This window comes from Myxine glutinosa, chromosome 12, assembly GCF_964187855.1.
Source record: "Myxine glutinosa chromosome 12, kmMyxGlut1.1, whole genome shotgun sequence".
Taxonomy (NCBI): domain Eukaryota; kingdom Metazoa; phylum Chordata; class Myxini; order Myxiniformes; family Myxinidae; genus Myxine; species Myxine glutinosa.
Window position 1 is genome coordinate 50,640,704 of NC_136272.1, and position 24,301 is coordinate 50,665,004.

The following is a 24,301-nucleotide window of genomic DNA, read 5'->3' on the forward strand; positions in this document are numbered from 1 at the left end:
CAAGATCGAAGCTCGTGAAAGAGCGAACATTAATCACACAGAAAGACAAACAGACAAACCGACACATAAAACAAATAACATCGGGAGCGGTAGACAAGATGGGGAGAGAGGGGGAAGGACACAAACACAACATTTGAGAGCAGGGACCGAGAGACATGGAGACATGCATGGAGACATCGAGAGATCTGTGGGAGGGAGAGGGCTTTGGGGGGAGGCATGGGAATGGGGGGTGGGAGAGGTATAAAACATATGGAAACTGCCAGGACTTCCAGGAAAGAAGTTGGAATTTCAAACAAGGTGGATCTGGGGTGAATTAGTGGGGGTAGAAAAGATCAAGGTTTTGGATGGGGGAAGATAAGAGATGGTGGTGAACAGCTGTTTTAAAGACCTGGAGGGAGGAGTGGGATTTAAGGGAGTGTGGGAGTTTGTTCCAGAGGCGGGAGAAAAGAGGAATGAAAGAGTGAAGGTGAGCAGAGAGCCGAGATTTCGGCAGTTTAACCATCAGAGGGTTGCTGGCAGATCTTGTGCGACCTGTAGGAACATTTGGGGGACAGAGCACAGAGAGAGCTGGGGGAGCAAGGCCGGAGAGGAGTCGGTAGAAGACAGAAAGACCACCTACCTGCCTGCGGTGAGTGAGTGAAAGGCCCTCAGAGATAGCTTAATCGCGGGAGATTCCAATGATTCTGAAAGCTTTGGATTCAACAGCGTGAAGCCGAGCTCGGTGTGAGGCAGGAGCACCAGCCCATAGGGGAGAACAGTATTTCATTGAGCTGCGGATGAAAGCCTTGTATGTGGTGAGGAGCTCAGGTGTGCCTATGAAGGACTTCGCACGACGGAGGATGCCCAGTCGGCGACTGGCTTTGGAGGCCAGCTTGGAAATGTGGTTTTCCCAAGGAAGATCATGGCAGATAGCGAGACACAAAAGCTTGAGCGACAGAACTTCTTGGAGAGGATTGTTGAGAAAGTAGATGGGAGGGTTGTCCAGTCAATCTTTTCGGAGAGACATAGTAAGAGTGTGAGATTTGTCAGGATTGAAAGACATGTTCCACTTGTTTGACCAATCTGTGATTTTGTCCAGGTCTTCAGAGAGTGAGGAGGCTGCAGACTGCCGATCTGAGGGAAGAGGAATGGAGCGACAGAGAGTGGAGTCATCAGCAAAGAGATAGAGAGGATTTTCCAGAGAGTCGGAGAGATCATTTATAAAGACCAGAAAAAGCACAGGGCCCAGAACACTGCCTTGGGGAACTCCAGCCTGAACAGGAAAGGGAGATGAGAGAAATCCATTCAGGGCCACACGTTGACTACGACCAGAGAGGAAGTCCGCAAGCCATGCATGGAGATTTCCATGGATACCATAGGAGGAGAGTTTGGTGAGCAGAGCTGGGTGCCAGACCGTATCGAAGGCACGTGATATGTCAAGGGAGGCAGCTCTGATTTCCTGTTTGGCATTGAGGACCTCCATCCATTGTTGAGACAGCAGAAGCAGCATGTCCAGAGTAGAGTGACCTAGTCTGAAACCAAATTGATGATCAGAGATCAAGCCATTGGAGAAGAGGAAAGATTTCATCTCCGAAGCAATGATGGAATTCCATGACTTTGCTGATAATTGGGAGCAGGCTGATTGGTCTGTAGTTGCAAGGATCTGTTTTTGCACCTTTTTGTGTAAAGCGGTAATGTTTGCTGATTTCCAGGATGCTGGCAGATGACCTTGAGCAAAATAGAGGGTGAAAAGAACAGAGAGAGGGTGAGATAGAGCGGCAGAGCAGGATTTTAGGACCCGTGGGCTGATGCCGTCTGGTCCAGTTGCAGAATCAGAGTCGAGGTTTGACAAAAACTCCTCCACCTTGTCAGGAGAGAAGGACACAGAGTCCAGGAGCAGTTGGGTTCGACTGGGAAAGGTGGGAACAGAGAGAGATGGGTTTGGGACTAAGGATTTTGAGGCAAACACAGAGTTGAGGCATTCGGCTTTGTCACGTGCGATGTCAACTGTGTGGCCATTTGAGGTAAGGGAGGGGATGGAGGGGGAACAAACACCAGAAACGATTTGACCAGACGCCACCAGGATTTGGAGGAAGGAGACAGGTTTGAGAGTTCATTCTTGAGTGAGGAGAGATAGTGCTTCCTGGCACTCCCGAGGGTAGACACACACTTGTTCCGAGCTTGGTGGAAGGAACTGAGATTGCCTTCAGTTGGATTAGCCTTCCAAGAGGCAAAGGCAAGTTGTTTCAGGGCAACTGCCTCACCACAAGATTCAGTGTACCATGGACGGGAGGAAGGGTAAGACAACTGAAGGCGAGATGGGATAAATCTGTGCATGAGAGAGATCAGTTTGCTTTGGAAGAATTCCCAGGAAGAATTGATGTCAGAGGCAGTGGAGATAGGAGACCAATCCAGACGATTGATGGCTGCTTGAAGACCGTCCCATTCGGCCTGAGTGAAATGCCAGACTCGTCGACGCTGAGGAGGCTCTCTGAGAATGGCCAGAGAGATGTCCACTTTGACAAGCACATGATCAGAAGAACCGATTGGAGCAGAAGAAGAGCAGCAGACATTAGCAGGGAAGTTTGTCATAACCAAGTCTAGAAGAGAAGATACTCCATTGGCTGAGATCCGGGTCGGGAAATTGACAGATTGTGTCAATCCCAGTGAGTCACAGAAGTCCTTTGCTGAGGTGCCATGACTGGTGAGAGAGGAACCCACACCCAACCAGGTGGCATGATGACAGTTGAAGTCACCACATATGAGGAAGAGAGAGTTGGGATGAGTGGATAGAAGTTGGTCCATGTTGTCAGACAGTGAAATGTAGATGAAGTCATCACTGTTTGGGGGACGGTACAGAACACATATGAACAAAAGGTGGGAGCGGAGAGGAAGCCGTAGCCAGAGGTACTCCTGGGGGTGAGGAGGAGAGAGGGCAGTGCAAGGAGAGTGAGGAAGAGAGTTTTTGATAAAGATAGCCACCCCACCACCAGGACGAGGCTCAGGTCTATCATACCGGAGGAGGGAGTAACCAGGAAGAGATATTAAGGAATCAGAGACATCTTGAAGGAGGAAAGTCTCTGTTAAGCAGATCAAGTCTGGATTGTCCGAAGCAACCTGTATGGAGAGATCAGTCAGGTTTGAGCGAAGGCCCCGGATGTTTGAGGTCCATACCATTAATGAAGAGAGAGGGGGAGCATCGGGTACAGGACAGGGGAGGGGAGGAGTAGGGTAAGATGAAGGATGAGAGGGGGAGGTAGGGAGAGCAGTTGATAGTGTGTCAGAGATTGCAGAAGAGTTCCAAGAAAGGGAAGGATGAGGAGGATGAAAGGTTTGATGGTGAAGGGATGAGGCACAGTGAGGGGTTGTTTGAGGGGGGGCAGAGGAAAGTAGAAGGTTGGGGGGGGGGGTGGAGGTATGAGATAGAAGGGAGACGAAGTGGGGAGGAGGCAGCTTTGAGGAGGAGGGGGGAGGAGGGAGAATTGGAGAGGAATGGTATGGGGGGAGATTTGAATGGGAGGGGTTGGGGGGGAGTTTTGAAGGGGAGGAGTGAGGGGGGAGTTTAGGAGGGGAGGGGCAAGGGGGGAGTTTAGGAGGGAAGGGGCAAGGGGGAAGTTTAATTCGATTGGGATCGAAGATTGGGATCGAAGAGAACACCTTCTTCGTCTTCTGTACAGTGAAGTTGCCAGCCCTGAATTATCTGGCTACATCTGGGTGCTTCATTGGGAGTGCAACCTTGTCTCTCAGGTGAACAGGGACCCACCTGGCATAGTGTGTGTGGTCTAAGGCATGGAACCATGGGACCAGTTCCGTCAGGGCATCAAGGTACGTCGTGAATGAAGCCTGCCGCAGAGAACGCACGTAGACCAGTACCAACATCTCTAGTTCCAGCACAGTTGCCCAGTACTGAAAGTTGGGAATGTCTTCTCCTCTCTGGTGACACCAGTCTTGGAACTCAGGCAGGTCTTCTGCATCATCAGCATATGTCATACAGTGGCGTTCATACGCACGGTGTTGCAGGATGTGCAGTGCCGCTGCAGTGATTTGATGAGCTCTTCTTGTGCGGGTGACGTGGGCAGCTCACAGGAAGGATTCGGCCGTCCCTGGCGTTGCAATCTCAGCGTGCAAATCTGCAAAATGTGCAAATCTTGCAAAAATCAAATCTCTGAATCTGAGATGGCCCAATATCCAGATCTTTTCATAATATGATAGTCTACTAGTGTGCCAAATTGGGTGCTTTCCTCACAAAATGCACAATTGTTATGCTATATTTAGCTTAGCTGCCGGACTATAAGGAAGAACGCGATTGAAAATTGGGTCGCCACGTCAAAATACAAGATGGCCGCCTTGCGTCTTCCACTTTGTCAACTCACATCACTTCACCGACGGGGGACCTAGGCGTAACGCTTGTTTTTTTTTACCTCTCCCACCATCCCACCCCCACCCCCCTTCCCATGCCTCCTCCTCCCTCGCCCTCTCCCTCCCACAGATCTCCCGATGTCCCTGCACTCCATCTTGTTCTCCCGCTCCTTTTATCATATGTTTTATGTGTCAGTTTGTCTTTTTTGATCAATGTTAGCTCTTACACGAGCCTCGACCTTGCATACAAAAAAAAAATTTTTTAAGTAAAAAAGAAAAACGTAAAATTTCCACCATTTTTTGGCCTGGATAATTTGCCATTACAATATAAGAAAATGCCCAAAAATGTTTGCCTCTCCAGTCTGATTAACCATGCACCGCTTACTTCGCTGTCATCTTCCATGATGTCCATCACTTCCATAATAATTCCGTTTAATATCGATATTGATTTACTGTTATGACTTCTTGGCATTCCTCGTTATATGCGGTGTTCTTTACACCATGTGCTCTCGACATGGCTCCTTGTGCTTTGTTCCCGACATCGTTTCACCGCTTTGTGTTCCTAACCCTGCCTCATTGTTTATAATCCATTTCCCGCAGATCATCGCAGGATGAGTCAGGAAATGGCCACCCTTTGTATGGACATGGTGTTTGCAAGTGGCCGGGCTGCGAGGCCGTGTGCGATGAATTTGGCCAGTTCTTGAAGTAAGGCCTAAGCTCCAACACCTGGATGTAAATACACGGCATTAGCAACTGCTTGTTTACCTGTTTCGTTTGCGCTGTGTGCTACTTCATAAAAATCGAGTTTTCATGATTTGCTATGCACGAACACACGCGCACGCACGCACACACACGCGCCCGCACACACACGCCCGCACTGCCACCATCTCTATCTCCATCACGACAAAGCAGGGCATATAGGCCTGCAAATTAAAAGGCTTTTGCAATATCAGTGAAGATACATTCTCAATTTCATACACACTAAATCATTTGCTCGTAAGTGCCTGCTCATTTGGTTCATTATGGAAGCCATTTTGAGGGCTGTTACATCCTATTTAATTAATGCTTTAAAATATGTGTTTCGGATAGATCTATTACAAGAGACACTCCATATGTGAGCTTAATCTAATCAATTTAACGGTAATGACGCCCCTTTGCATTCACATAATGTGTGTATCGAAATGCCAGCAGGGCAGCTAGTGATAACTTGATTCCATGCAATGCATTATGGGTTTCCTGTCAAGGTTGTCTTCTTTGAGCCAGGGTCACTCAGGGCCTTTCCAAGCTTCTGTTAACAATTTATTTCATTATCCCCGTTTTTACTTGCCCTGATGAGCTTAATAATTGCAAATTGGCAGAAGAAGTGGGACAGGAGACTGGAGATGTGATCTCATTTTCTTCCGTTTTTTAAGTTTACCTGTTTAGATTTGGCTTCGGTGGTCACCGTTGTGTTTATTGGATTTACCGCATTGCCCGAACGCACAGGGCGTTGAGATTTGGTACCATTTGGCACAAATTGTGCATTAACCTGATTCTGCCTGCCTTCTTGCTATTTATTTCCTGAAAAGTGTCCTGAACAAGAAGAGACAAATGGAGGCAGCAAATTGTGGAGTTTCTTTTTTCTTTTTAAAAAATGCTTTTATGCTCTTAATTTGCTCCCTCCTCCGCATCTCCCCCAGAATGTGCAAGGCCTAGGCCTAGGGTGTCTCATCTTTCTAGCTACTATCTTTATGCGCACAGTCATAAGTTCCTTCCACCTTTGCTTTCCCACTCTGCGGAGACTGGTCATTATTTACAGCCGAGTGAACAATGCAAATGTCTTGTGCAACAAAATAACCGATATATATCGTTCTTTACTGCCTCTAATTGTAAAGTGGCGAGCTCTGAGAGGATGGAATCTCTCCTCGTACTTGAATGGCCCCAATTTATTCTCTCACCCCATCCCCCTTCCCCCTCATTGTGGGATTGGCAGGGGAAGGTTTGGGGCCGGAGTTTTTCATGATCCGGTTGACCAGGGCTGGCGTTTGACATGAGCTAACTTCCTGGCCAGGAGTTTTATATTGGTTCTGGGTTCTGGTGATAAATCTAAACTCACCTACACTTTGCGAAGGACACCGTGGGGTCTTTAATGTCCACGGGCATTGCGGGATCTCCGTAATGTCCACGGTCCACAGCTATCAGGCGGGATGCCTGGTTTGACATTCATTCTAGGGATGGTGCGTGTTGTGATGCAACACCCTGCCTGCGAAGGCCCAATATGACAGTTTTTACTCTGGTCTAGTATCAAATCCAGTCTAGAAAACGGAAAGGTAAGTGTGCTACCTCCATGCCAACCTGTCAGACTCATGTGAAAGTATAGAATGCGATTGTGATAGTGATTGCTTTTAGTAGACCCAGTTTTAGCTCGAATACCTGTTTGGTTATCAATGGTTATCATTATTGGTGCAGGCAGGTATGGAATGGCCCGGGAGGATCCTTCTCCCCATTCCCTCGCTCTCACGTCTACTCTGCTGTTGGTATTTCCTCCTTTAAATTTTGTTCCATTCTGCTCCAGCTCTTCCATGAGCCTCGGCAATGAATGAAAAAAATAGTTGAAACGTAGCTGCTTGTTGTAGGCCATGACAAGCATTTCATGCTATGGTATTTTTGGGCTGGAATCCGATGAAATGTTTACAAGTCTTTGGAGAAGGCGAATCGTTCAAAGCTTTTCTCCTTGGAGAAAGTAAAAGGCATTATGGGTGGTGCACCCGATATGTTTAAACCATCATAATAAATCTTAACGGAGCTGCAAAGAGGCATATACATGCTGAAGCTTATTTCTTTGCTTTTCAAATAAGTTTTCAACTTCGTGTTTTTAATATTCCTTGAATTCGGGTGGCACTGCGTGTTTGTTATTGGATTTTCTCCTGCCCTTTAACAGCTACCATGCATAGTGGCTCCTTCATTATTCCTGAAAAGATCAACGACGAACATCATATTGTTCCAGCTAAAAAGGCACACAGATCTCTCATGGCACACAGGTCACCTTAAAGCATGGATCATCATCATCCTGTGCCACCTGTCATTGGGCCGATGGTAGTTTTGATGGTACTCATGGTTGGAGAGATTTTTCCGGAGTATGCTTGCCATCTTTTGGCATCAAGGAGCTGTCGTTCCTATTTGTTACTGGGGTCACTCATCCACACACATGTACACACTCGAACTCAAAAATGAGATCAAGAGATCTTTGAAGCTGAGAGAATCAAAATTGTACCAGTGATAATTAATTGGAGCAACAGGAATGATGAAGAAGAACCTCACTGAGATTTAAAAAAACCATCCCCAGGAATATTACCACAAATGAACTACAACTGGAGGCAATCCAGGGTTTTGTGACGATCCTGAAAAGAGCCTCTGGAATAAAACTGAAAAAGTTGAACACCTTGGTCTATGAACCGTGATCCCTTACCGAAGAGGATGTGGATGCTTTGGGTCCTGGGAAGACTTAGGTCCACCTCCTGAAACCCGCAAATAGAGATAACAACCAACGACACACACGATTCTTCCTTCCACAAAATTCGTACATTCTCATGAGAATGGCCCCTTGAGAGTTATTAGAATGACAATAATTAGATCCTAGCAACAATAATTAGATCCTATAATCTCATGAGAATGGTTAGCCTGGTGTTGGCTTAGCGGTTAGGGTGCAGGCTTGGGATCTTAGGATCCTGGGTTTGAATCCCGGTCGATCGCTGAATTAACGCCAGGGGGGTTGACTCAACCTGTCATCCTTCCGAGGTCGGCAAATTGAGTACCAGCTTGCTGGGATGAATGATCCCGGTGTGTACCCCGGTTTAGAATAGGTATAGAATAGGTACACAGTATCCCTGCGCATTGCATTGTAAGAGGCGACGAAGGGTTGGCGTCAGGAAGGGCATCCTGCCATAAAAACATTGCCTCAAACAGGGATCCATGATTGTCATGGGGCCCGCAAGGCTAACCCCTGCTCTAGCGGGGAAAATGGCCTTAAAACGATCATTCATTCTCATGAGAGGTGCAAATAATCCAGCTTGACAGGAGCAGGCAAAACGGTCACATGGTCCAACACCGCAGATTTAGGGTCAGCATTCTGGGGTCAAGACCCACAATAGAAGAGCTCTTAAACACCGCCCCTTTCCTGCACCGTCAGCTTACGCGCGGCTCCCCGTGCTGCTTGTACCCATTAAAGGCATTGGAAACCGCAGACGAACCTCATTTAGCACCGTATTGATCCATGCTTTTTCACTGGCCCTCTTGCACATCCTCGGATTAATAGAGATCGGTGATATGATGCTATGGAGATTTGTCTCTAATTATCACTTGCATTTCTGATTGTGCCATTGGAATTCCCTCGCTCTATACTCTTGAGCTCCTATTTCCTGTAGGAAATGAGGGTGAAAGGTTCACACAATCCATTTCTCTATCATTAAAAGTTGTATGAGAAGGTTGCTTGGTAATCACTTAAAATACTTAACTGATGCCATTATTTGATGAAGCTTATTCTATGAGCAATATTTCCACCTTCAGAATCTCTCTTGATAAAAGACAAGTTTGTCAACTCTGGCTCTGGGTGCATGGTCAATTTACACAATGCACAGATACATCGGTGACGTCACAAAGCTTTGCGGATGTTGCTAGGATCTACTTATTGTTGTGAAGACTTCCAAGTTGAAAGAGCATGAAGATTGGAAACATCGACATTGTTTTTACTGTGCAGCTCGTTACATATGCCTGGGTGTTCATATTTCATGAAACAAGCTTTTACAAGGAAAATAATATGCAGGTAAAGGGAATTCTTTCCATACTTCCCCATGTCACATCCATACAAAAACTGTACATCCATGAAAATGAATCTACTGAAAATAATAACAACAAAGATTTGTGCATTTGGTGATGTGCTGATGAGTACATATTGTCTTTACAAATCTAGTTGCCTCACTTATGATTATTGTGGGATTTGAGGAGGGGAAAACCTGCCATCTTGCCCTGGTTGGGCCTCAGCTGATGTCATTCCACACCTGGAGTTCAATCTTAACTCTCATAGCTTTCAATGACACATTCGTGTCAAAAGATGCATCCTGACATGGAACATCCCTACTTTTCCTCTTTGGAAGTTCAAGATTCTCACCCAAATGATCCAGAGGGATCTAGTGGTCTCCTTGGCCATGGTGGTTGAGGGAAATGTTGTTCTCACATTCTCAAATTTTTTTCGTCAGCTTGTGGTCATGAAGCAGTCAAATGATAGAAGTGTTTTTGGCTTTTCATCAAATGTGTGTTGATTATGCACATCATTTCAATCTCAAACTCGTCTAGTAGCTCCATGTATAAATGCGTTGCTGCTGTCTCGGATGGCCTCATTGGCCAATTTTGCTTGGTCGGCTTGGACTCTACCACTACCATAAATGAGCCTTTAATGTTCTCGACATTGGCTTATCAACCACTCACTTATAGAACAAATAACAACAACAACAAAAGGCATTTTAAAGGCCATTTTCCCTGCTGGAGCAGGGGTTAGCCTTGCGGGCCCCATGACAATCTTCTCCATTTTGCCCTATTTTCTGCATCTCCCCTTGTTAACCCCCTTGCTCGCATTTCTTCTTCCACTACCTTCAGCCAAGGCTTTCTCGGTCTTCCCCATCCTCTACTTCCTTCTACATTAATTTCCATCACTCTTCTCAACCGGTCACTTTTATCCTTCCTCAACACATGACGAAACCATCTCAACCTGTTTCTCTTCACAGCATCAATCACAGGCTCTATTTCCCATCATCTTTCGCAATTCATAATTTGTCTTCCTCTCTCTCAACGATACTCCACACATCCACCGAACCATTCGCATTTCCACCCTTTCCAGCCTTCGTTGCTGCTCTACGTTCATTACCCATGTCTCGCTCCCATAAATCATAACACTTCTCACACATGCAGCATACACCTTTCCCTTCAGCTTCAACGACACTCCCCTCCTCGTCAGCACGCCACTCAGTTCCCGAAACTTCTTCCATGCACATCTCACTCGAGCAACCGTTGCCGAGTCTGATCAACTCAGTTATAGAACAACAAGTAGAATAGGGAAGAATTGAGAGGAAACAAAAATAGAGACTGACATGACAATGAGCACTAAGATGTGAAGAAAACAAAATTCCCATCACCAATATTATCTGGAGAGAACCAAACCAGCCTCGTCCTGATGGGAAAGATTGCCAGACTTGGCCTAATGTGAGGTGTGAAAAGATCAACACAAGGAAGGAAGTTGTTTCCTTTTTTACGTAGTTGTTTATTGCAGCATGATCTATCCAAGATGGCGTCTCAAAGGTCGAGTGACCATCTTATTGTCCTTGCAAAGGCCAATTCCCATCTCCTCAAAGAGGACATGCACTGCCGTGTGGTTATGGTATTGCCACTGAACCGCACGGTGCATATGAAAAATAAATCGGCAGAAAAGTATCCCACAGCCAACTGGAGAGTGAAGGAATTCACACCAAAACCAAGACCAGGCATACCTGAGAATAACACAACCCAGTGAATCTGCAACTCATGATTATCCGCATGGTAAACATCTAAAGTGGGGTTCTGTAGGTCTTCCACCTGAAGTGGGAAATGGTGATGGATAAATAATAAAAAAACTAATAGAAGGTGAAGGCTTAACAACCATATCCACAATCACCTCTGGAAGGACGGAGCAGTCAAGTCCAAAAAAGTCTGCTTTTTGATGCAAAATTAAATTCCTGTTGGAATTATTCTCTACACCTAATCGCAGTCCTAATGCAAACATTGACGTGACAGATAAATGCCAAAGTTGAGATGAGTAAACTGACCTTGACGTCCAGGTCGCCCGCATTCGATGAAGTCTTCTACCAACCAAGGTGTCCTGGAAAAGCTATGATCAATGGAAATTTATGGGACAATCATCACAACACTAAGACTTAGTTGCAGACATTCATCGGAGCAATGTCCTTGACCCAACCTTCAGTTCCTTCATCATTGACCTTCCATCTATCCTATGGTCAGAATGTTCACTGATGACCTTGCAGTCTACATCTCCATTTATAACACCTCCATTAACAAAGCTTCATGTGCCCGCCTGCAGAAATGCCTTAACAGCATCCAAACTCGGGATGATGAATGGCAGTTATATTCACACCTGTGAAGTGTCAGGTAATGACTATCACAGGCATGTTACCCTGATTTTCAATTGCACCGACATCCGAGGGTTTTCCATTGTTAACATTCTGGGAGTCACCGTTGACCAGAAGTTCAACTAGGCCGGTCACATAAACAATCATCTACAAGTGCAGGACAGAGGCTGGGTGCTCTGTGGCAAATGACTCACCTCTTGACCCCTCAAGACCTTTCCAGTATCTACAAGGCCCGGGTCAGACTCTGAAGTGTGAGCGAATGCTTTCCTGCATGGGGGCATCTGAAACAACATTTTGGAAGCTTCTCGCTTAACAGCGCAGGACAGCGCATTTCACTTAACCAACTCACCATCTCAAATGAACATCCATCTCTGCTTTCTCCAGATGTCTGTATCTGCCATGCGTACTATCTACAGAATGCTTTGCAATGATTTGCCCAGTTTGCTCCAACAACCTCTTCCAGCCCCTTGGCCTTTACCCTGAAGAACCACATGTGCAGCATCATACTGCACACAGAATCTTCAAGTTCCACTTGGAGTTACAAGAGCATCATGACTTAGATGTATATCGCTGCTCCTTCAACATGGCTCTATCAAAATATTGGAATGTCTTACCAAGTGCTGTCACAGGTGAGCCACCTCCGGTGGGACTGCAGCTGTTTAAAGAAAAGGCCCAACTTGGCATTGGTACGAAATCCTACCTATAAAAGCAAGGCCACCCAAAATCCCATAAGGAAATACAGAAACAGAGTATGCCATTTTTTTAAAGAGTGTCAATTTTCATTTTATCCCAATACAAGAATGATCTTCTCGTATTTCATAGAAAGACAGTAGGCCGGCAATACGTTGTGACCGATGGTTGATTGACATATATGCAGAAACGTCGCAACATACAGGTGTGACAGGGTGAGCTGAAACATAATACTTCTTGGATTAGACAATGGTGACAATTTTGTGCCTCTGTTTAAAAAAGAAAAAGAAAAAACATCTTCATTTTTTAAAATCTTTTTTGCCAAAAAAAAAAGAAAATTGCCAAAGGACTGTTTCACACATGTACGATCACTCCATACGTGTTGCACAATAGGACGACATCAAAGCTGCGGTCCGTAACTGGTCAGACAGAAGTCTACATTATTGAGGAGTTCCTTTGTGCCCTCCGAATAATAGTGTTGCGCGTTCGAGAGTATCGCGCGTCAAGCAGGTGTTTGAAACGGAGCATGTCTCTTTTATTTCCTCTTCCGCCATCTGCGAAGATGAAACGGTGCACCCCCATTTTCCACGAAGAAGAACCACTTGACTAGTGGAACATTATAAATGCATTCAAATTTCAAACGTGTTTAATGTACACCATCACATTAGCAGCAGGGCATAATAAAGCTCTAACATGAAAGGGCATTTGCAACCTCAGCTCAAGCCGCACATTAGGAATGGGATTAAATGATGGATGAAATGCTACCCTGAGCAGCATTTTCAGACGGTAAATCCCGAATAGGCTGATTAAACCTCGCAATCCCATTTCCTTCCGTTTTGCACTTATCTAACTCCCCCTTTCTCATAAATTGAGGAATCCGGCACGCGATGCTCTGTCGCTTACTCATAATAGTTATGGCTGCACCGAAAAGAATGGTTGGCGCAGCGTGAAGTAATCGTGTGTAATTGTATTCATAATTCTTGGTCCAGACAGGTTCCGTCTGATTTATTCGTGTTGTCCTTCCTCCGTGTCTGGCTCCGCTCGATTGCCGCTGCTGTAATGACATAATTATCTCGCAGGCGACTGCTGAGTAGGGAGGATATGCCAAGGGTGAGTGGCCAGCCGTGCTGTGGGCCAGAACAGACCCTGGTGGAGGGTGACTTCTTTTTTGACGATGTACGTGCGGCAAGAAGAGGAGAGATAAATGCTGAAAGCGCATGCTTTTGGTGCGTTTTTCAGCTTTCGGGGGGGGGGGGGGGGTTCAGCTTTCAGGAGTTTTTTCAGCTTTCTTGTTCTTTTGTTTACTGTCGCACAACAAGTTACCCATTCTCCCCTTCTACGAACATTGAAATTTGTTGTATTAGAGGCATCTACGAACATTGAAATTTGTTATATTAGAGGCATCTACGAACATTGTGTAGCATCTACAAACATTGAAATTTGTTACATTAGAGGCATTCACAAATATTTAAATTTGTTATATGAGAGGCATCTATGAACATTGAAATTTGTTATATTCGAGGCATCTAGGAACATTGTGTAGCATCTACAAACATTGAAATTTGTTATATTAGAGGCATCTACAAACATTGAAAGTTGTTATATTAGAAGTATCTACGAACATTGAAATTTGTTGTATTAGAGGCATCTACGAACATTGTGTAGCATCCATGAACATTGAAATTTGTTATATTAGAGGCATCTACGAACATTGTGTAGCATCTATGAACATTGAAATTTGTTATATTAGAGGCATCTACGAACATTGTGGCGCATCTACGAACATTGAAATTTGTTATATTAGAAGCATCTGCGAACATTGTGTAGCATCTACGAACATTGAAATTTGTTATATTAGAGGCATCTACGAACATTGAAATTTGTTATATTCGAGGCATCGAGGAACATTATGTAGCATCTACAAACATTGAAATTTGTTATATTAGAGGCATCGACAAACATTTAAATTTGTTATATTGGAGGCATCTACGAACATTGAAATTTGTTGTATTAGAGGCATCTATGAACATTGTGTAGCATCTTCAACAACAACAACAACATGCATTTTAAGGCCATGTTCCCTGCTAGAGCGGGGGTTAGCCTTGCGGTCCCCATGACAATCTTCTCCATTTTGCCCTATTTTCTGCATCTCTCCTTGTTAACCCCCTTGCCCTCATTTCTTCTTCCACCATCTTTAGCCAAGTCTTTCTCGGTCTTCCCCGTCCTCTACTTCCTTCTACATTAACTTCCATCACTCTTCTCAACCAGTCACTTTCATCCTTCCTCAATACATGACCAAACCATCTCAACCTGTTCCTCTTCACAGCATCAATCACAGGCAATATTCCCATCATCTTTCGCAATTCATCATTTGTCTTCCTCTCTCTCAACGATACTCCGCACATCCATCGAACCATTCGCATTTCCACCCTTTCCAGCCTTCGTTGCTGCTCTACGTTCATTACCCATGTCTCGCTCCCATAAATCATAACACTTCTCACACATGCAGCATACACCTTTCCCTTCAGCTTCAGCGACACTCTCCTCCTCATCAGCACGCCACTCAGTTCCCGAAACTTCTTCCATGCACATCTCACTCGAGCAACCGTTGCCGAGTCTGATCCACCTTCTCCATTCAGCATGTCTCCGAGGTAGCAAAATGTTTTCACACCTTCCAGCTTCACGCCGTCTCCAAGATCCAACTCAACATTTCCTCCATCTGCAGCTCCCTCTGTGCACACCTTACATTTGAATGTAGCTGCCACACTGGTTAATGACCCTCTCAGACCACTACATATTTGATGAACCCACTCAGCACACATTGTACATTGAATGGAGTTCACTCCGACACCCTTCCTGCACACAGCACACGGCCACTTCCCAGTTCTTTCCACCTCACCACATGCTTTACCACTTGCCATCACCTTTGTCTTTCCGATATTCACCTTCAGACCTTTTGTCTCCATACATTCCTTCCACTTGTTCATCTTTTCCTTCAGTCCATCCATACTTTCCGCAATCAACACCAGATCATCTGCATACAACAACTCCCACGGTAAACCCTCCTTTACGGTCTGAGCCAGCACCTCCATCACAGCTACAAATAGTAGTGGACTTAGTACCGACCCCTGATGCACTCCCACCTTCACCTCAAACTCACCACTGTTCCCGTCCTTCGTCCTTATAGCTGTGCGTGCTCTTTTGTACATTGCCATCACTACTCTGATCAACCATTCCTCCACTCCTAACTTCCTCAATGCCCATGTCAATACTTTGCGTGGAACTCTATCGAATGCTTTCTCCAGATCAACAAACCCAAAAAACAACTTCTTCCTCTTATCCATGTACTTCTCCTGCAACTGCCTCACAATGAAAAGCGCATCTGTCGTTCCTCTTCCTGGCATAAATCCAAACTGCATTTCGTCGATCTTCACTTTCTTCCTTAACCTCCTCTCCAACACCCTTTCCAATACCTTCATTCCATGCTCCAATAACTTTATCGCTCGGTACGAGCCACACTCCAGAGGGTCACCTTTCCCCTTGTATAGAGGGACGAGGGTACTCATTTCCCAATCCACTGGAATGCGGCCTTCTTTCACCACCAGATTACAGATCTCTGTCATTCTCTTCACACCCCAACTTCCTGCTGCCTTCAACATATCTCCCACAACTCCCGTCGGCCCTCCCGCTTTTCCACTCTTCATTGCTTTTATCGCTTCCTCAACTTCCTTCTCAGTTATCTTCTCTGCCGGTCCTAAAACTGGGTTACTCTCTATGTTGCCATCCCATTCATTCTCTGTATTCAACAGCATTTCCATATATCTTTTCCATCTTCCTTTAATTCCATCTGGGTCGACAACGATTTGTCCCACTTCATCCTTCAAACAACTCACCCCCATCACATCACACCTCTCTTTCGCTATCTGCTTTGCAATCCTGAATACTGCTTTCTGACCCTCTTCCGAATCCAAGCGTTCTCCGAACATTTTCCTACATGCCTCCTGCGCCTTTGCTACCTCTTTCTTTGCAGCCTTCCTGGCTGCCTTATAACTTTCATGCTCTGCTGTTTCTGCTCCCGTACCCTTTGCCTTCTGCCACTCTTTGAACTTCTTCCTCTTCTCGTCAATCCTCTTTCCAACTTCAACATCCCACCACCATGTTTCCGCGTGCCTCGGTGGTCCTTTTGTCCATCCACATACCTCACCAACGGCTCCCAACAGACTAGCTTTCATTGACATCCAACCACTTTCAAGCTCAACCACATCATCCTCTACCCTACTCAGCCTCTCTTTTAATGCCTCCCTTACTGTCACCTCTTTCAACCTCCACACCTTCATTATCGGTTGGTACTTCACCCGCCGAGCTCTCCTCGCACCTTTCACCCTTATGTCGCAGACAACCAAGTGGTGCTGTGAAACAGCCTCCTCCCCCGGGATCACCTTTGTGTCCCGGAGGTGCCGGAGGTGCCGGAGGATTTGTGTAGCATCTTCGAACATTTAAATTTGTTATATTAGAGGCATCTACGAACATTGAAATTTGTTATATTCGAGGCATCTAGGAACATTGTGTGGCATCTGCAAACATTGAAATTTGTTATATTGGAGGCATCTACAATTATCATTGAAATTTGTTATATTAGAGGCATCTACGAACATTGAAATTTGTTAGATTCGAGGCATCTAGGAACATTGTGTAGCATCCACGAACATTGGAATTTGTTATATTAGAGGCATCTACGAACATTGTGTCGCATCTACGAACATTGAAATTTGTTACATTAGAGGCATATACGAACATTGTGGCGCATCTACGAACATTGAAATTTGTTATATTAGAGGCATCTGCGAACATTGTATAGCATCTACGAACATTGAAATTTGTTATATTAGAGGCATCTACGAACATTGAAATTTGTTATATTCTAGGCATCTAGGAACATTGTGTTGCATCTACAAACATTGAAATTTGTTTTATTGGAGGCATCTACAAACATTTAAATTTGTTATATTAGATTCATATACGAACATTGAAATTTGTTGTATTAGAGTCATCTACGAACATTGTGTAGCATCTACGAACATTGAAATTTGTTATATTGGAGGCATCTACGAACATTGAAATTTGTTGTATTCGAGGCATGTACGAACATTGTGTAGCATCTACGAACATTGAAATTTGTTATATTTGAGGCATCTACGAACATTGAAATTTGTTATGTTCGAGGCATCTAGGAACATTGTGTGGCATCTACAAACATTGAAATTTGTTATATTAGAGGGATCTACGAACATTGAAATTTGTTATATTAGAGGCATCTACGAACATTGAAATTTGTTATATTAGAGGCATCTACGAACATTGTGGCGCATCTACAAACATTGAAATTTGTTATATTAGAGGCATCTACGAACATTGAAATTTGTTAGATTCGAGGCATCTAGGAACATTGTGTAGCATCCACGAACATTGAAATTTGTTATATTAGAGGCATCTACGAACATTGTGTACCATCTACGAACATTGAAATTTGTTATATTAGAAGCATCTACGAACATTGTGGCGCATCTATGAACATTGAAATTTGTTATATTAGAGGCATCTGCGAACATTGTATAGCATCTACGAACATTGAAATTTGTTATATTAGAGGCATCTACGAACATTGAAATTTGTTATATTCGAGGCATCTAGGAACATTGTGTAGCATCTACGAACATTGAAATTTGTTATATTAGAGGCATCTATGAACATTGAAATTTGTTATATTAGAGGCATCTACGAACATTGAAATTTGTTATATTCGAGGCATCTAGGAACATTGTGTAGCATCTACAAACATTGAAATTTGTTATATTAGAGGGATCGACAAACATTTAAATTTGTTATATTAGAGGCATCAACGAACATTGAAATTTGTTATATTAGAGGCATATACGAACATTGAAATTTGTTGTATTAGAGTCATCTACGAACATTGTGTAGCATCTACGAACATTGAAATTTGTTATATTTGAGGCATCTCCTCACATTTAAATTTGTTATATTCGAGGCATCTAGGAACATTGTGGAGCATCTATAAACATTGAAATTTGTTATATTAGAGGCATCTACGAACATTGAAATTTGTTGTATTAGAGTCATCTACGAACATTGTGTTGCATCTACGAACATTGAAATTTGTTATATTAGAGGCATCTACAAACATTGAAATTTGTTATATTGGAGGCATCTATGAGCATTGAAATTTGTTATATTCGAGGCATCTAGAAACATTGTGGAGCATCTACAAAAATTGAAATTTGTTATTTTAGAGGCATCTACAAACATTGAAATTTGTTATATGAGAGGCATCTATGAACATTGAAATTTGTTATATTTGAGGCATCTACAAAAATTGAAATTTGTTATTTTAGAGGCATCTACAAACATTGAAATTTGTTATATGAGAGGCATCTATGAACATTGAAATTTGTTATATTTGAGGCATCTAGGAACATTGTGTAGCATCTCCAAACATTGAAATTTGTTATATTAGAGGCATCTACAAACATTTAAATTTGTTATATTCGAGGCATCTCCAAACATTGAAATTTTTTATATTAGAGTCATCTATGGGCATTGAAATTTGTTGTATTTGAGGCATCTAGGAACATTGTGTAGCATCTACAAACATTGAAATTTGTTATATTAGAGGCATCTACGAACATTGAAATTTGTTATATTCGAGGCATCTACAAACATTATGGAGCATCTACAAACATTGAAATTTGTTATATTAGAGGCATCTACGAACATTGTGTGGCATCTACAGACATTGAAATTTGTTATATTAGAGGCATCTCCAAACATTGAAATTTCTTATATTAGAGGCATCTACAAACATTGAAATTTGTTATATTCGAGGCATCTACAAACATTGAAATTTGTTATATTAGAGGCATCTACAAACATTGAAATTTGTTATATTCGAGGCATCTACAAACATTATGTAGCATCTACAAACATTGAAATTTGTTATATTAGAGGCATCTACAAACATTGTGTGGCATCTACAGACATTGAAATTTGTTATATTGGAGGCATGTACGAACATTGTGTGGCATCTACAGACATTGAAATTTGTTGTATGAGAGGCATCTACAAACATTGAAATTTGTTATATTAGAGGCATCTACGAACATTGAAATTTGTTATATTAGAGGCATCTACAAACATTGAAATTTCTTATCTTAGAGGCATCTACGAACATTTACATTTGTTATATTAGAGGCATCTACGAACATTGAAATTTGTTATATTAGAGGCATCTGCGAACATTGAAATTTGTTATATTGGAGGCATCTGCGAACATTGAAATTTGTTATATTAGAGGCATCTACAAACATTGAAATTTGTTATATTAGAGGCATCTACGAACATTGAAATTTGTTATATTAGAGGCATCTACGAACATTGAAATTTGCTATATTAGAGGCATCTACAAACATTGAAATTTGTTATATTAGAGGCATCTACGAACATTGAAATTTGTTATATTAGGGGCATCGAACCTTCACATTTCCATGGCATATTGGACCCATCCTTGAGTCCAGTCACGGCGGCATGCAGGACATTAACATATAAGGCATACTTCTCGGTGAGCTTGGTGGCCTCTCGAGCCCAGTTTGCTGGTAATTTTTCCCACATTGTTCCTCTTTGATTGCTGGCACGTGCGACAAATGCATCGCTGCTCATTTCCTCCTACCATCACTCCCACGCTAGGCCACTGGACACCGAGCTCAGGTCCGACGTGGTACTGAGTGCTTAAAGTGCCTGCCTTATGACCCCCTGGAGTGGCTCTACCTTTTTTTGTCTTCAAGAAGAGTCGTGTTGTTTTGCCGTGAGCGGAACGCCAGCACATGATGGGTACCCCGATATCACAAAGGCCACGGAGCCGTGCAGAAGCTTTATTGGCACTAACTTGGACCGTGCGAGCACGCTGCGCATATGGCACAGCAGTGCAGTGGGTAAGATATCGAGATCCAGCAGCCGCTACGATATTACATTTTATTTGCCGGCAAGTCTCAGAGGTAGTGAAATCGTACCAGCGTGTCCACAGTAGCTTGCGCCGGAAGGCTCCATAAACAACGACAACCAGCCCTGAATTGTCACTCACTACATGAACAAACAACCTGCCCTTTCGCTAGACACAGTGATACTGCATTCACCTGTCACTCCGAACTGCAAGGTGCAGACTCTGGGTGCCTTTTTTCTTTTCGCTTTTTTTTACATGCGCTGCCTGTGTACAGCGTAAATAAATTGATGGTCTCGTCTAGAGACCCATCGTTTCCGAATGCCTTTTGTGTAGCCGTCATTGTGCCTGTCCCGCAATTGCAAAGTTTCAAGGCCTCATTCTTTGCCCATTGCCGCTTTGTCAGATGCTATCTGCATCCTTTAGCCATGCCAGGTTTCCTCTGCGCATTGGAAGCTCGCCTGATAAAGACATTTTGCATTCGCCATCACCCTAACATAGGCTGTCAGACCATTTTTCTTTTGTATACCACAGTTACACAGGGACGCTGGGTGGGGAAAAATGGTGATATTTCTCATTTAAAAGTAGCAAGGTGATTGCTGAATGGGTGATTTAGAGAATTCAAATTCCAACAAAAATTGCCAGGCTGCATTAAACAAGAAATCCGCTCTTTGCTATTTTTTTTTTTTTGTCCTGCCCAGAAGCGAAGTACCCTGACATCATTTATCATCGACCATGGCCATCCCGACTTACCTGGGGCTGATACGCCACCCAAAACTTGAAAACGCATCCTTTTGGCAATATACTTGCGAAAGTGTCGACTTATGCAAAAGAGTTGCCCTTTCGTGCCAATAATTGCCAGTAGCAAGAAGGAATGATGTTACGCATTCAATTTTTTTTTTCTTCAGATTTTAACACCATTGATCACCTAATTCCACTTTGTTCATCGCCAGCACTCGAATGAAATTCCAAACTGACGCTCCCACCTACAGGGGGCACTGCATTGCCACGCCTCTGCAAGAAATGATGCTAACCTGCTGCATACAAACGACGATGACGACGAGTGAGCGTGGGGAAAAGAAGAAAAGAACCACGTTTAGAGGCCATTTTTCCCCCGCAAGGCGGGGGTTGGCCTTTTTTAGGCACCATGGTCCCCGTTTTGAAGCAATGTTTTACGGACGGATGCCCTTCCTGCCCCCAACCCTGTTAGTCACCTCTTGCGACACACAGGGAATTACCAGTGAACTGGTACTCAATTTGTCGACCTCGGAAGGATGACAGGCTGAGTCAACCCCCCTGGCGTTAATTCAGCGATGACCGGGATTCGAACCCAGGATCCTAGGATCCCAAGCCGCCACCCTAACCGCTAATCCAACACCAGGCTAATAGTGAGCGTGGGGCTAAGTTGATATTCCTGGATGTAAATGCAGGTGCAGAAAGAAACCGCTGCACCTTGAGATAATTGTTTGCCTTGAGATAAAAGAGATCAAAACAATCAACCCTTTGTTGAGTACTTGGTGGTATGTGATGTTCATTCTTGTTTCAGTGTTACGTTATTTGTTGTTCATGAACTAACTCCTACATCTTCCCTTCTCTTCACCTTTTTAACCCTACCCCATCTGGCCCTCCTCTCCCACTCCCAACTGTCGGATCCATTCCCTTCTATCTATCCAGGCACCTGAATAATGAGCACGCGCTGGATGACCGGAGCACAGCGCAGTGTCGTGTCCAGATGCAGGTGGTGCAACAACTGGACATCCAGGTACTGAACGCTTGAGGAAAAGAGACCTTGAGGAAAGAGTTGAATATTTTTAACGAGTCAAAATCACGAGGTGCCTGGTGGCCGCTTCTTTGTAACTCAAGGTGGGGTATCGAGGTAGGAACCCGGATACTAGACCGTGGCAGCAGGTGGGTTTGGAGCTACAAATCAATTTTGTCAGGAGGAGTGGGAACCTATACAGCTGAGACTTCCGCATGTTCTCAACACCTCGTGCTTGGAATTCCGTCTGTTGTTTTGGGATGACGTGAGCAGCTTCGAGCCGGCCGGCCGGGTAATTGGGACTGACGGGAGGCTTGTTCTGAGAAGGCCTTGTTTGTACCGCTCGACTCACACTCTCTTTTGTAGCAGCCTGCACTTTGTTGCTGCCATTTCGCTTCATTCTGTCATCAAAATCAAATGAACCCAGGCTTATGTATGATTCTATTTTGGCTATTTGATTTTTCTTTCCTGAAGGTAAAGGGCCGTGGGTAGAGAAAGCAGGTTTATTTTAATACAATAAAGAAAGCTAATAAGGGCAAAGCTGTTGGATGTAAAGTGTTTACATTATTTTGGGTTGACAATTTAAGATAATAACTGCAATTCTGTAATGCCAATAAATAATATGTTGATAATTTGCAACATGAGAGTAATTTGGTAATGAAATGCACGAATCTGGAATGCACCACGAAGATGTGCCCCGGGCCTTGTGGAATTGGCATGGGTGCTTGTAGAGGGGGCACTGGGGGTGAAGGTTACCCAGCTATTACTGGACGAAATTCAAGCTTGTGCATTTGTTAACATTTGTTATTTATGATGTGAATTTGCAAAGTTTATGATGAAAAATTGTTCTTATGTGAATTCGCTTCCTAGGCAGCAAATACAACTGAGCAAAGGAAGACTTTTGTTATTTGAAGACGTCACGAAGATACTAGTGCTGGTGACGGAAAATGTCGGCCTACGTCGGTGGACAAATCAAACGAGAGCTCCCTTTTGCTCGGACGGTTAACGTGCTCAACCAGCTCTCCGTTGATTAGAAAAGATTGGAATGTAAGGTTCGATCAGTAAGTTTTGAAGTCGAAAAGCAAAGTTTTTTGTTTTTTTTGGTATTCAAGATCGAGGCTCGTGTAAGAGCTAACATTAATGACAAAAAAACAAGCGGACACACATAAGACGAAACAAAGGGAGCGGGAGATAAGATGGGGAGAGAGGGGAAAGCACACAAGTACAACATTTGAGAGCAGGGACATCGGGAGATCTGTGAGAGGGAGAGGGCTTGGGGGGAGGAGGCGTGGGAAGGAGGGGGAGGTATAAAACACATGGACACTGCTAGGTCTTCCAGGAAAGAAAGAAGACGGGATTTCAAAAATAAAATGGATCTGGGGTGAATTAACGGGGGTAGAAAAGATCAAGGTTTTGGATGGGGGAAGACAAGAGATGGTGGTGAACAGCTGTTTTAAAGACCTGGAGGGCAGAGTGAGATTGACGAGAGTGAGGGAGTTTGTTCCAGAGGCAGGAGAAAAGAGGAATGACGGAGTGAAGGTGAATAGAGAGTCTTCATTTTGGCAGTTTCACCATAAGAGGGTTGCTGGCAGATCTTGTGCGACCTGTAGGAATATTTGTGGAACAGAGCACAGACAGGGCTGGGGGGCAAGGCCAGAGAGGAATCGGTAGAAGACAGAAAGCCAACCAACCTGCCTGCGGTGAGTTAGTAAAAGGCCTTGTTTTTCGTGAAAGTTAGGGGAAAGTGAGTGAAAGTTTATTGTTTTACTAAAACGTTTTTTTGTGTGTATAAAAGCCTAATTTGTTCAGAAGAATAGCTCATGAATTAGTGGCATGTTTGCTTCTTACATGTCTGGCTCTCGGTTTGATTCCTTATTGGGTCGGAAGATGTTTTCACCTTAAACTCAAGAACTGGTGCAGGTAGAGCCATCATAGGTTGCTGCATCTCACACAGCACACCAACATTTCGATACAATCCTAACACCAGTCGGCCGTTTGAACAACAACCCGAGCCAATCCGGAAAGCTAACTCGAAACCACATTATCTTAGATTACCGTTAGATAGACAGTTGTGTGCCGTATCTTGACAAATCTTTCCACTTTGAGTGAGCTATGCAATTAGTATTCTCCATCGTATGTGAAGATTCTGTGTGTGGATATGGCACGGGCCTTTTTCGGCCAAAATGCCCTTTTACCTGCATCTTAATTACTTACCTCGTACTTATTTAATTATGCTCTAGTGATAAGTCTCTCTGGTAGAAATTTTTGAGGCAATGGACTTACTGGTCAATCCTCCATCTAATTAACAACTGCTAGAGCTGTTTGCCTTTGCCACACCTCCGCACCTTA

The 24,301-nt window shown here is 43.9% G+C and overlaps 1 protein-coding gene across 1 annotated transcript in view; it reads left to right on the plus strand.

The window, feature by feature from the left end:
* FOXP2 (forkhead box P2) overlaps positions 1-24,301 on the plus strand; it is a 398,689-nt gene that overhangs the window by 206,565 nt on the left and 167,823 nt on the right. The window contains exons 7-8 of the mRNA XM_078766261.1: positions 4,939-5,043; positions 21,868-21,955. Of these exons, the coding sequence (XP_078622387.1) occupies positions 4,939-5,043; positions 21,868-21,955 (193 nt within the window). The remainder of the gene's footprint in view (positions 1-4,938; positions 5,044-21,867; positions 21,956-24,301) is intronic.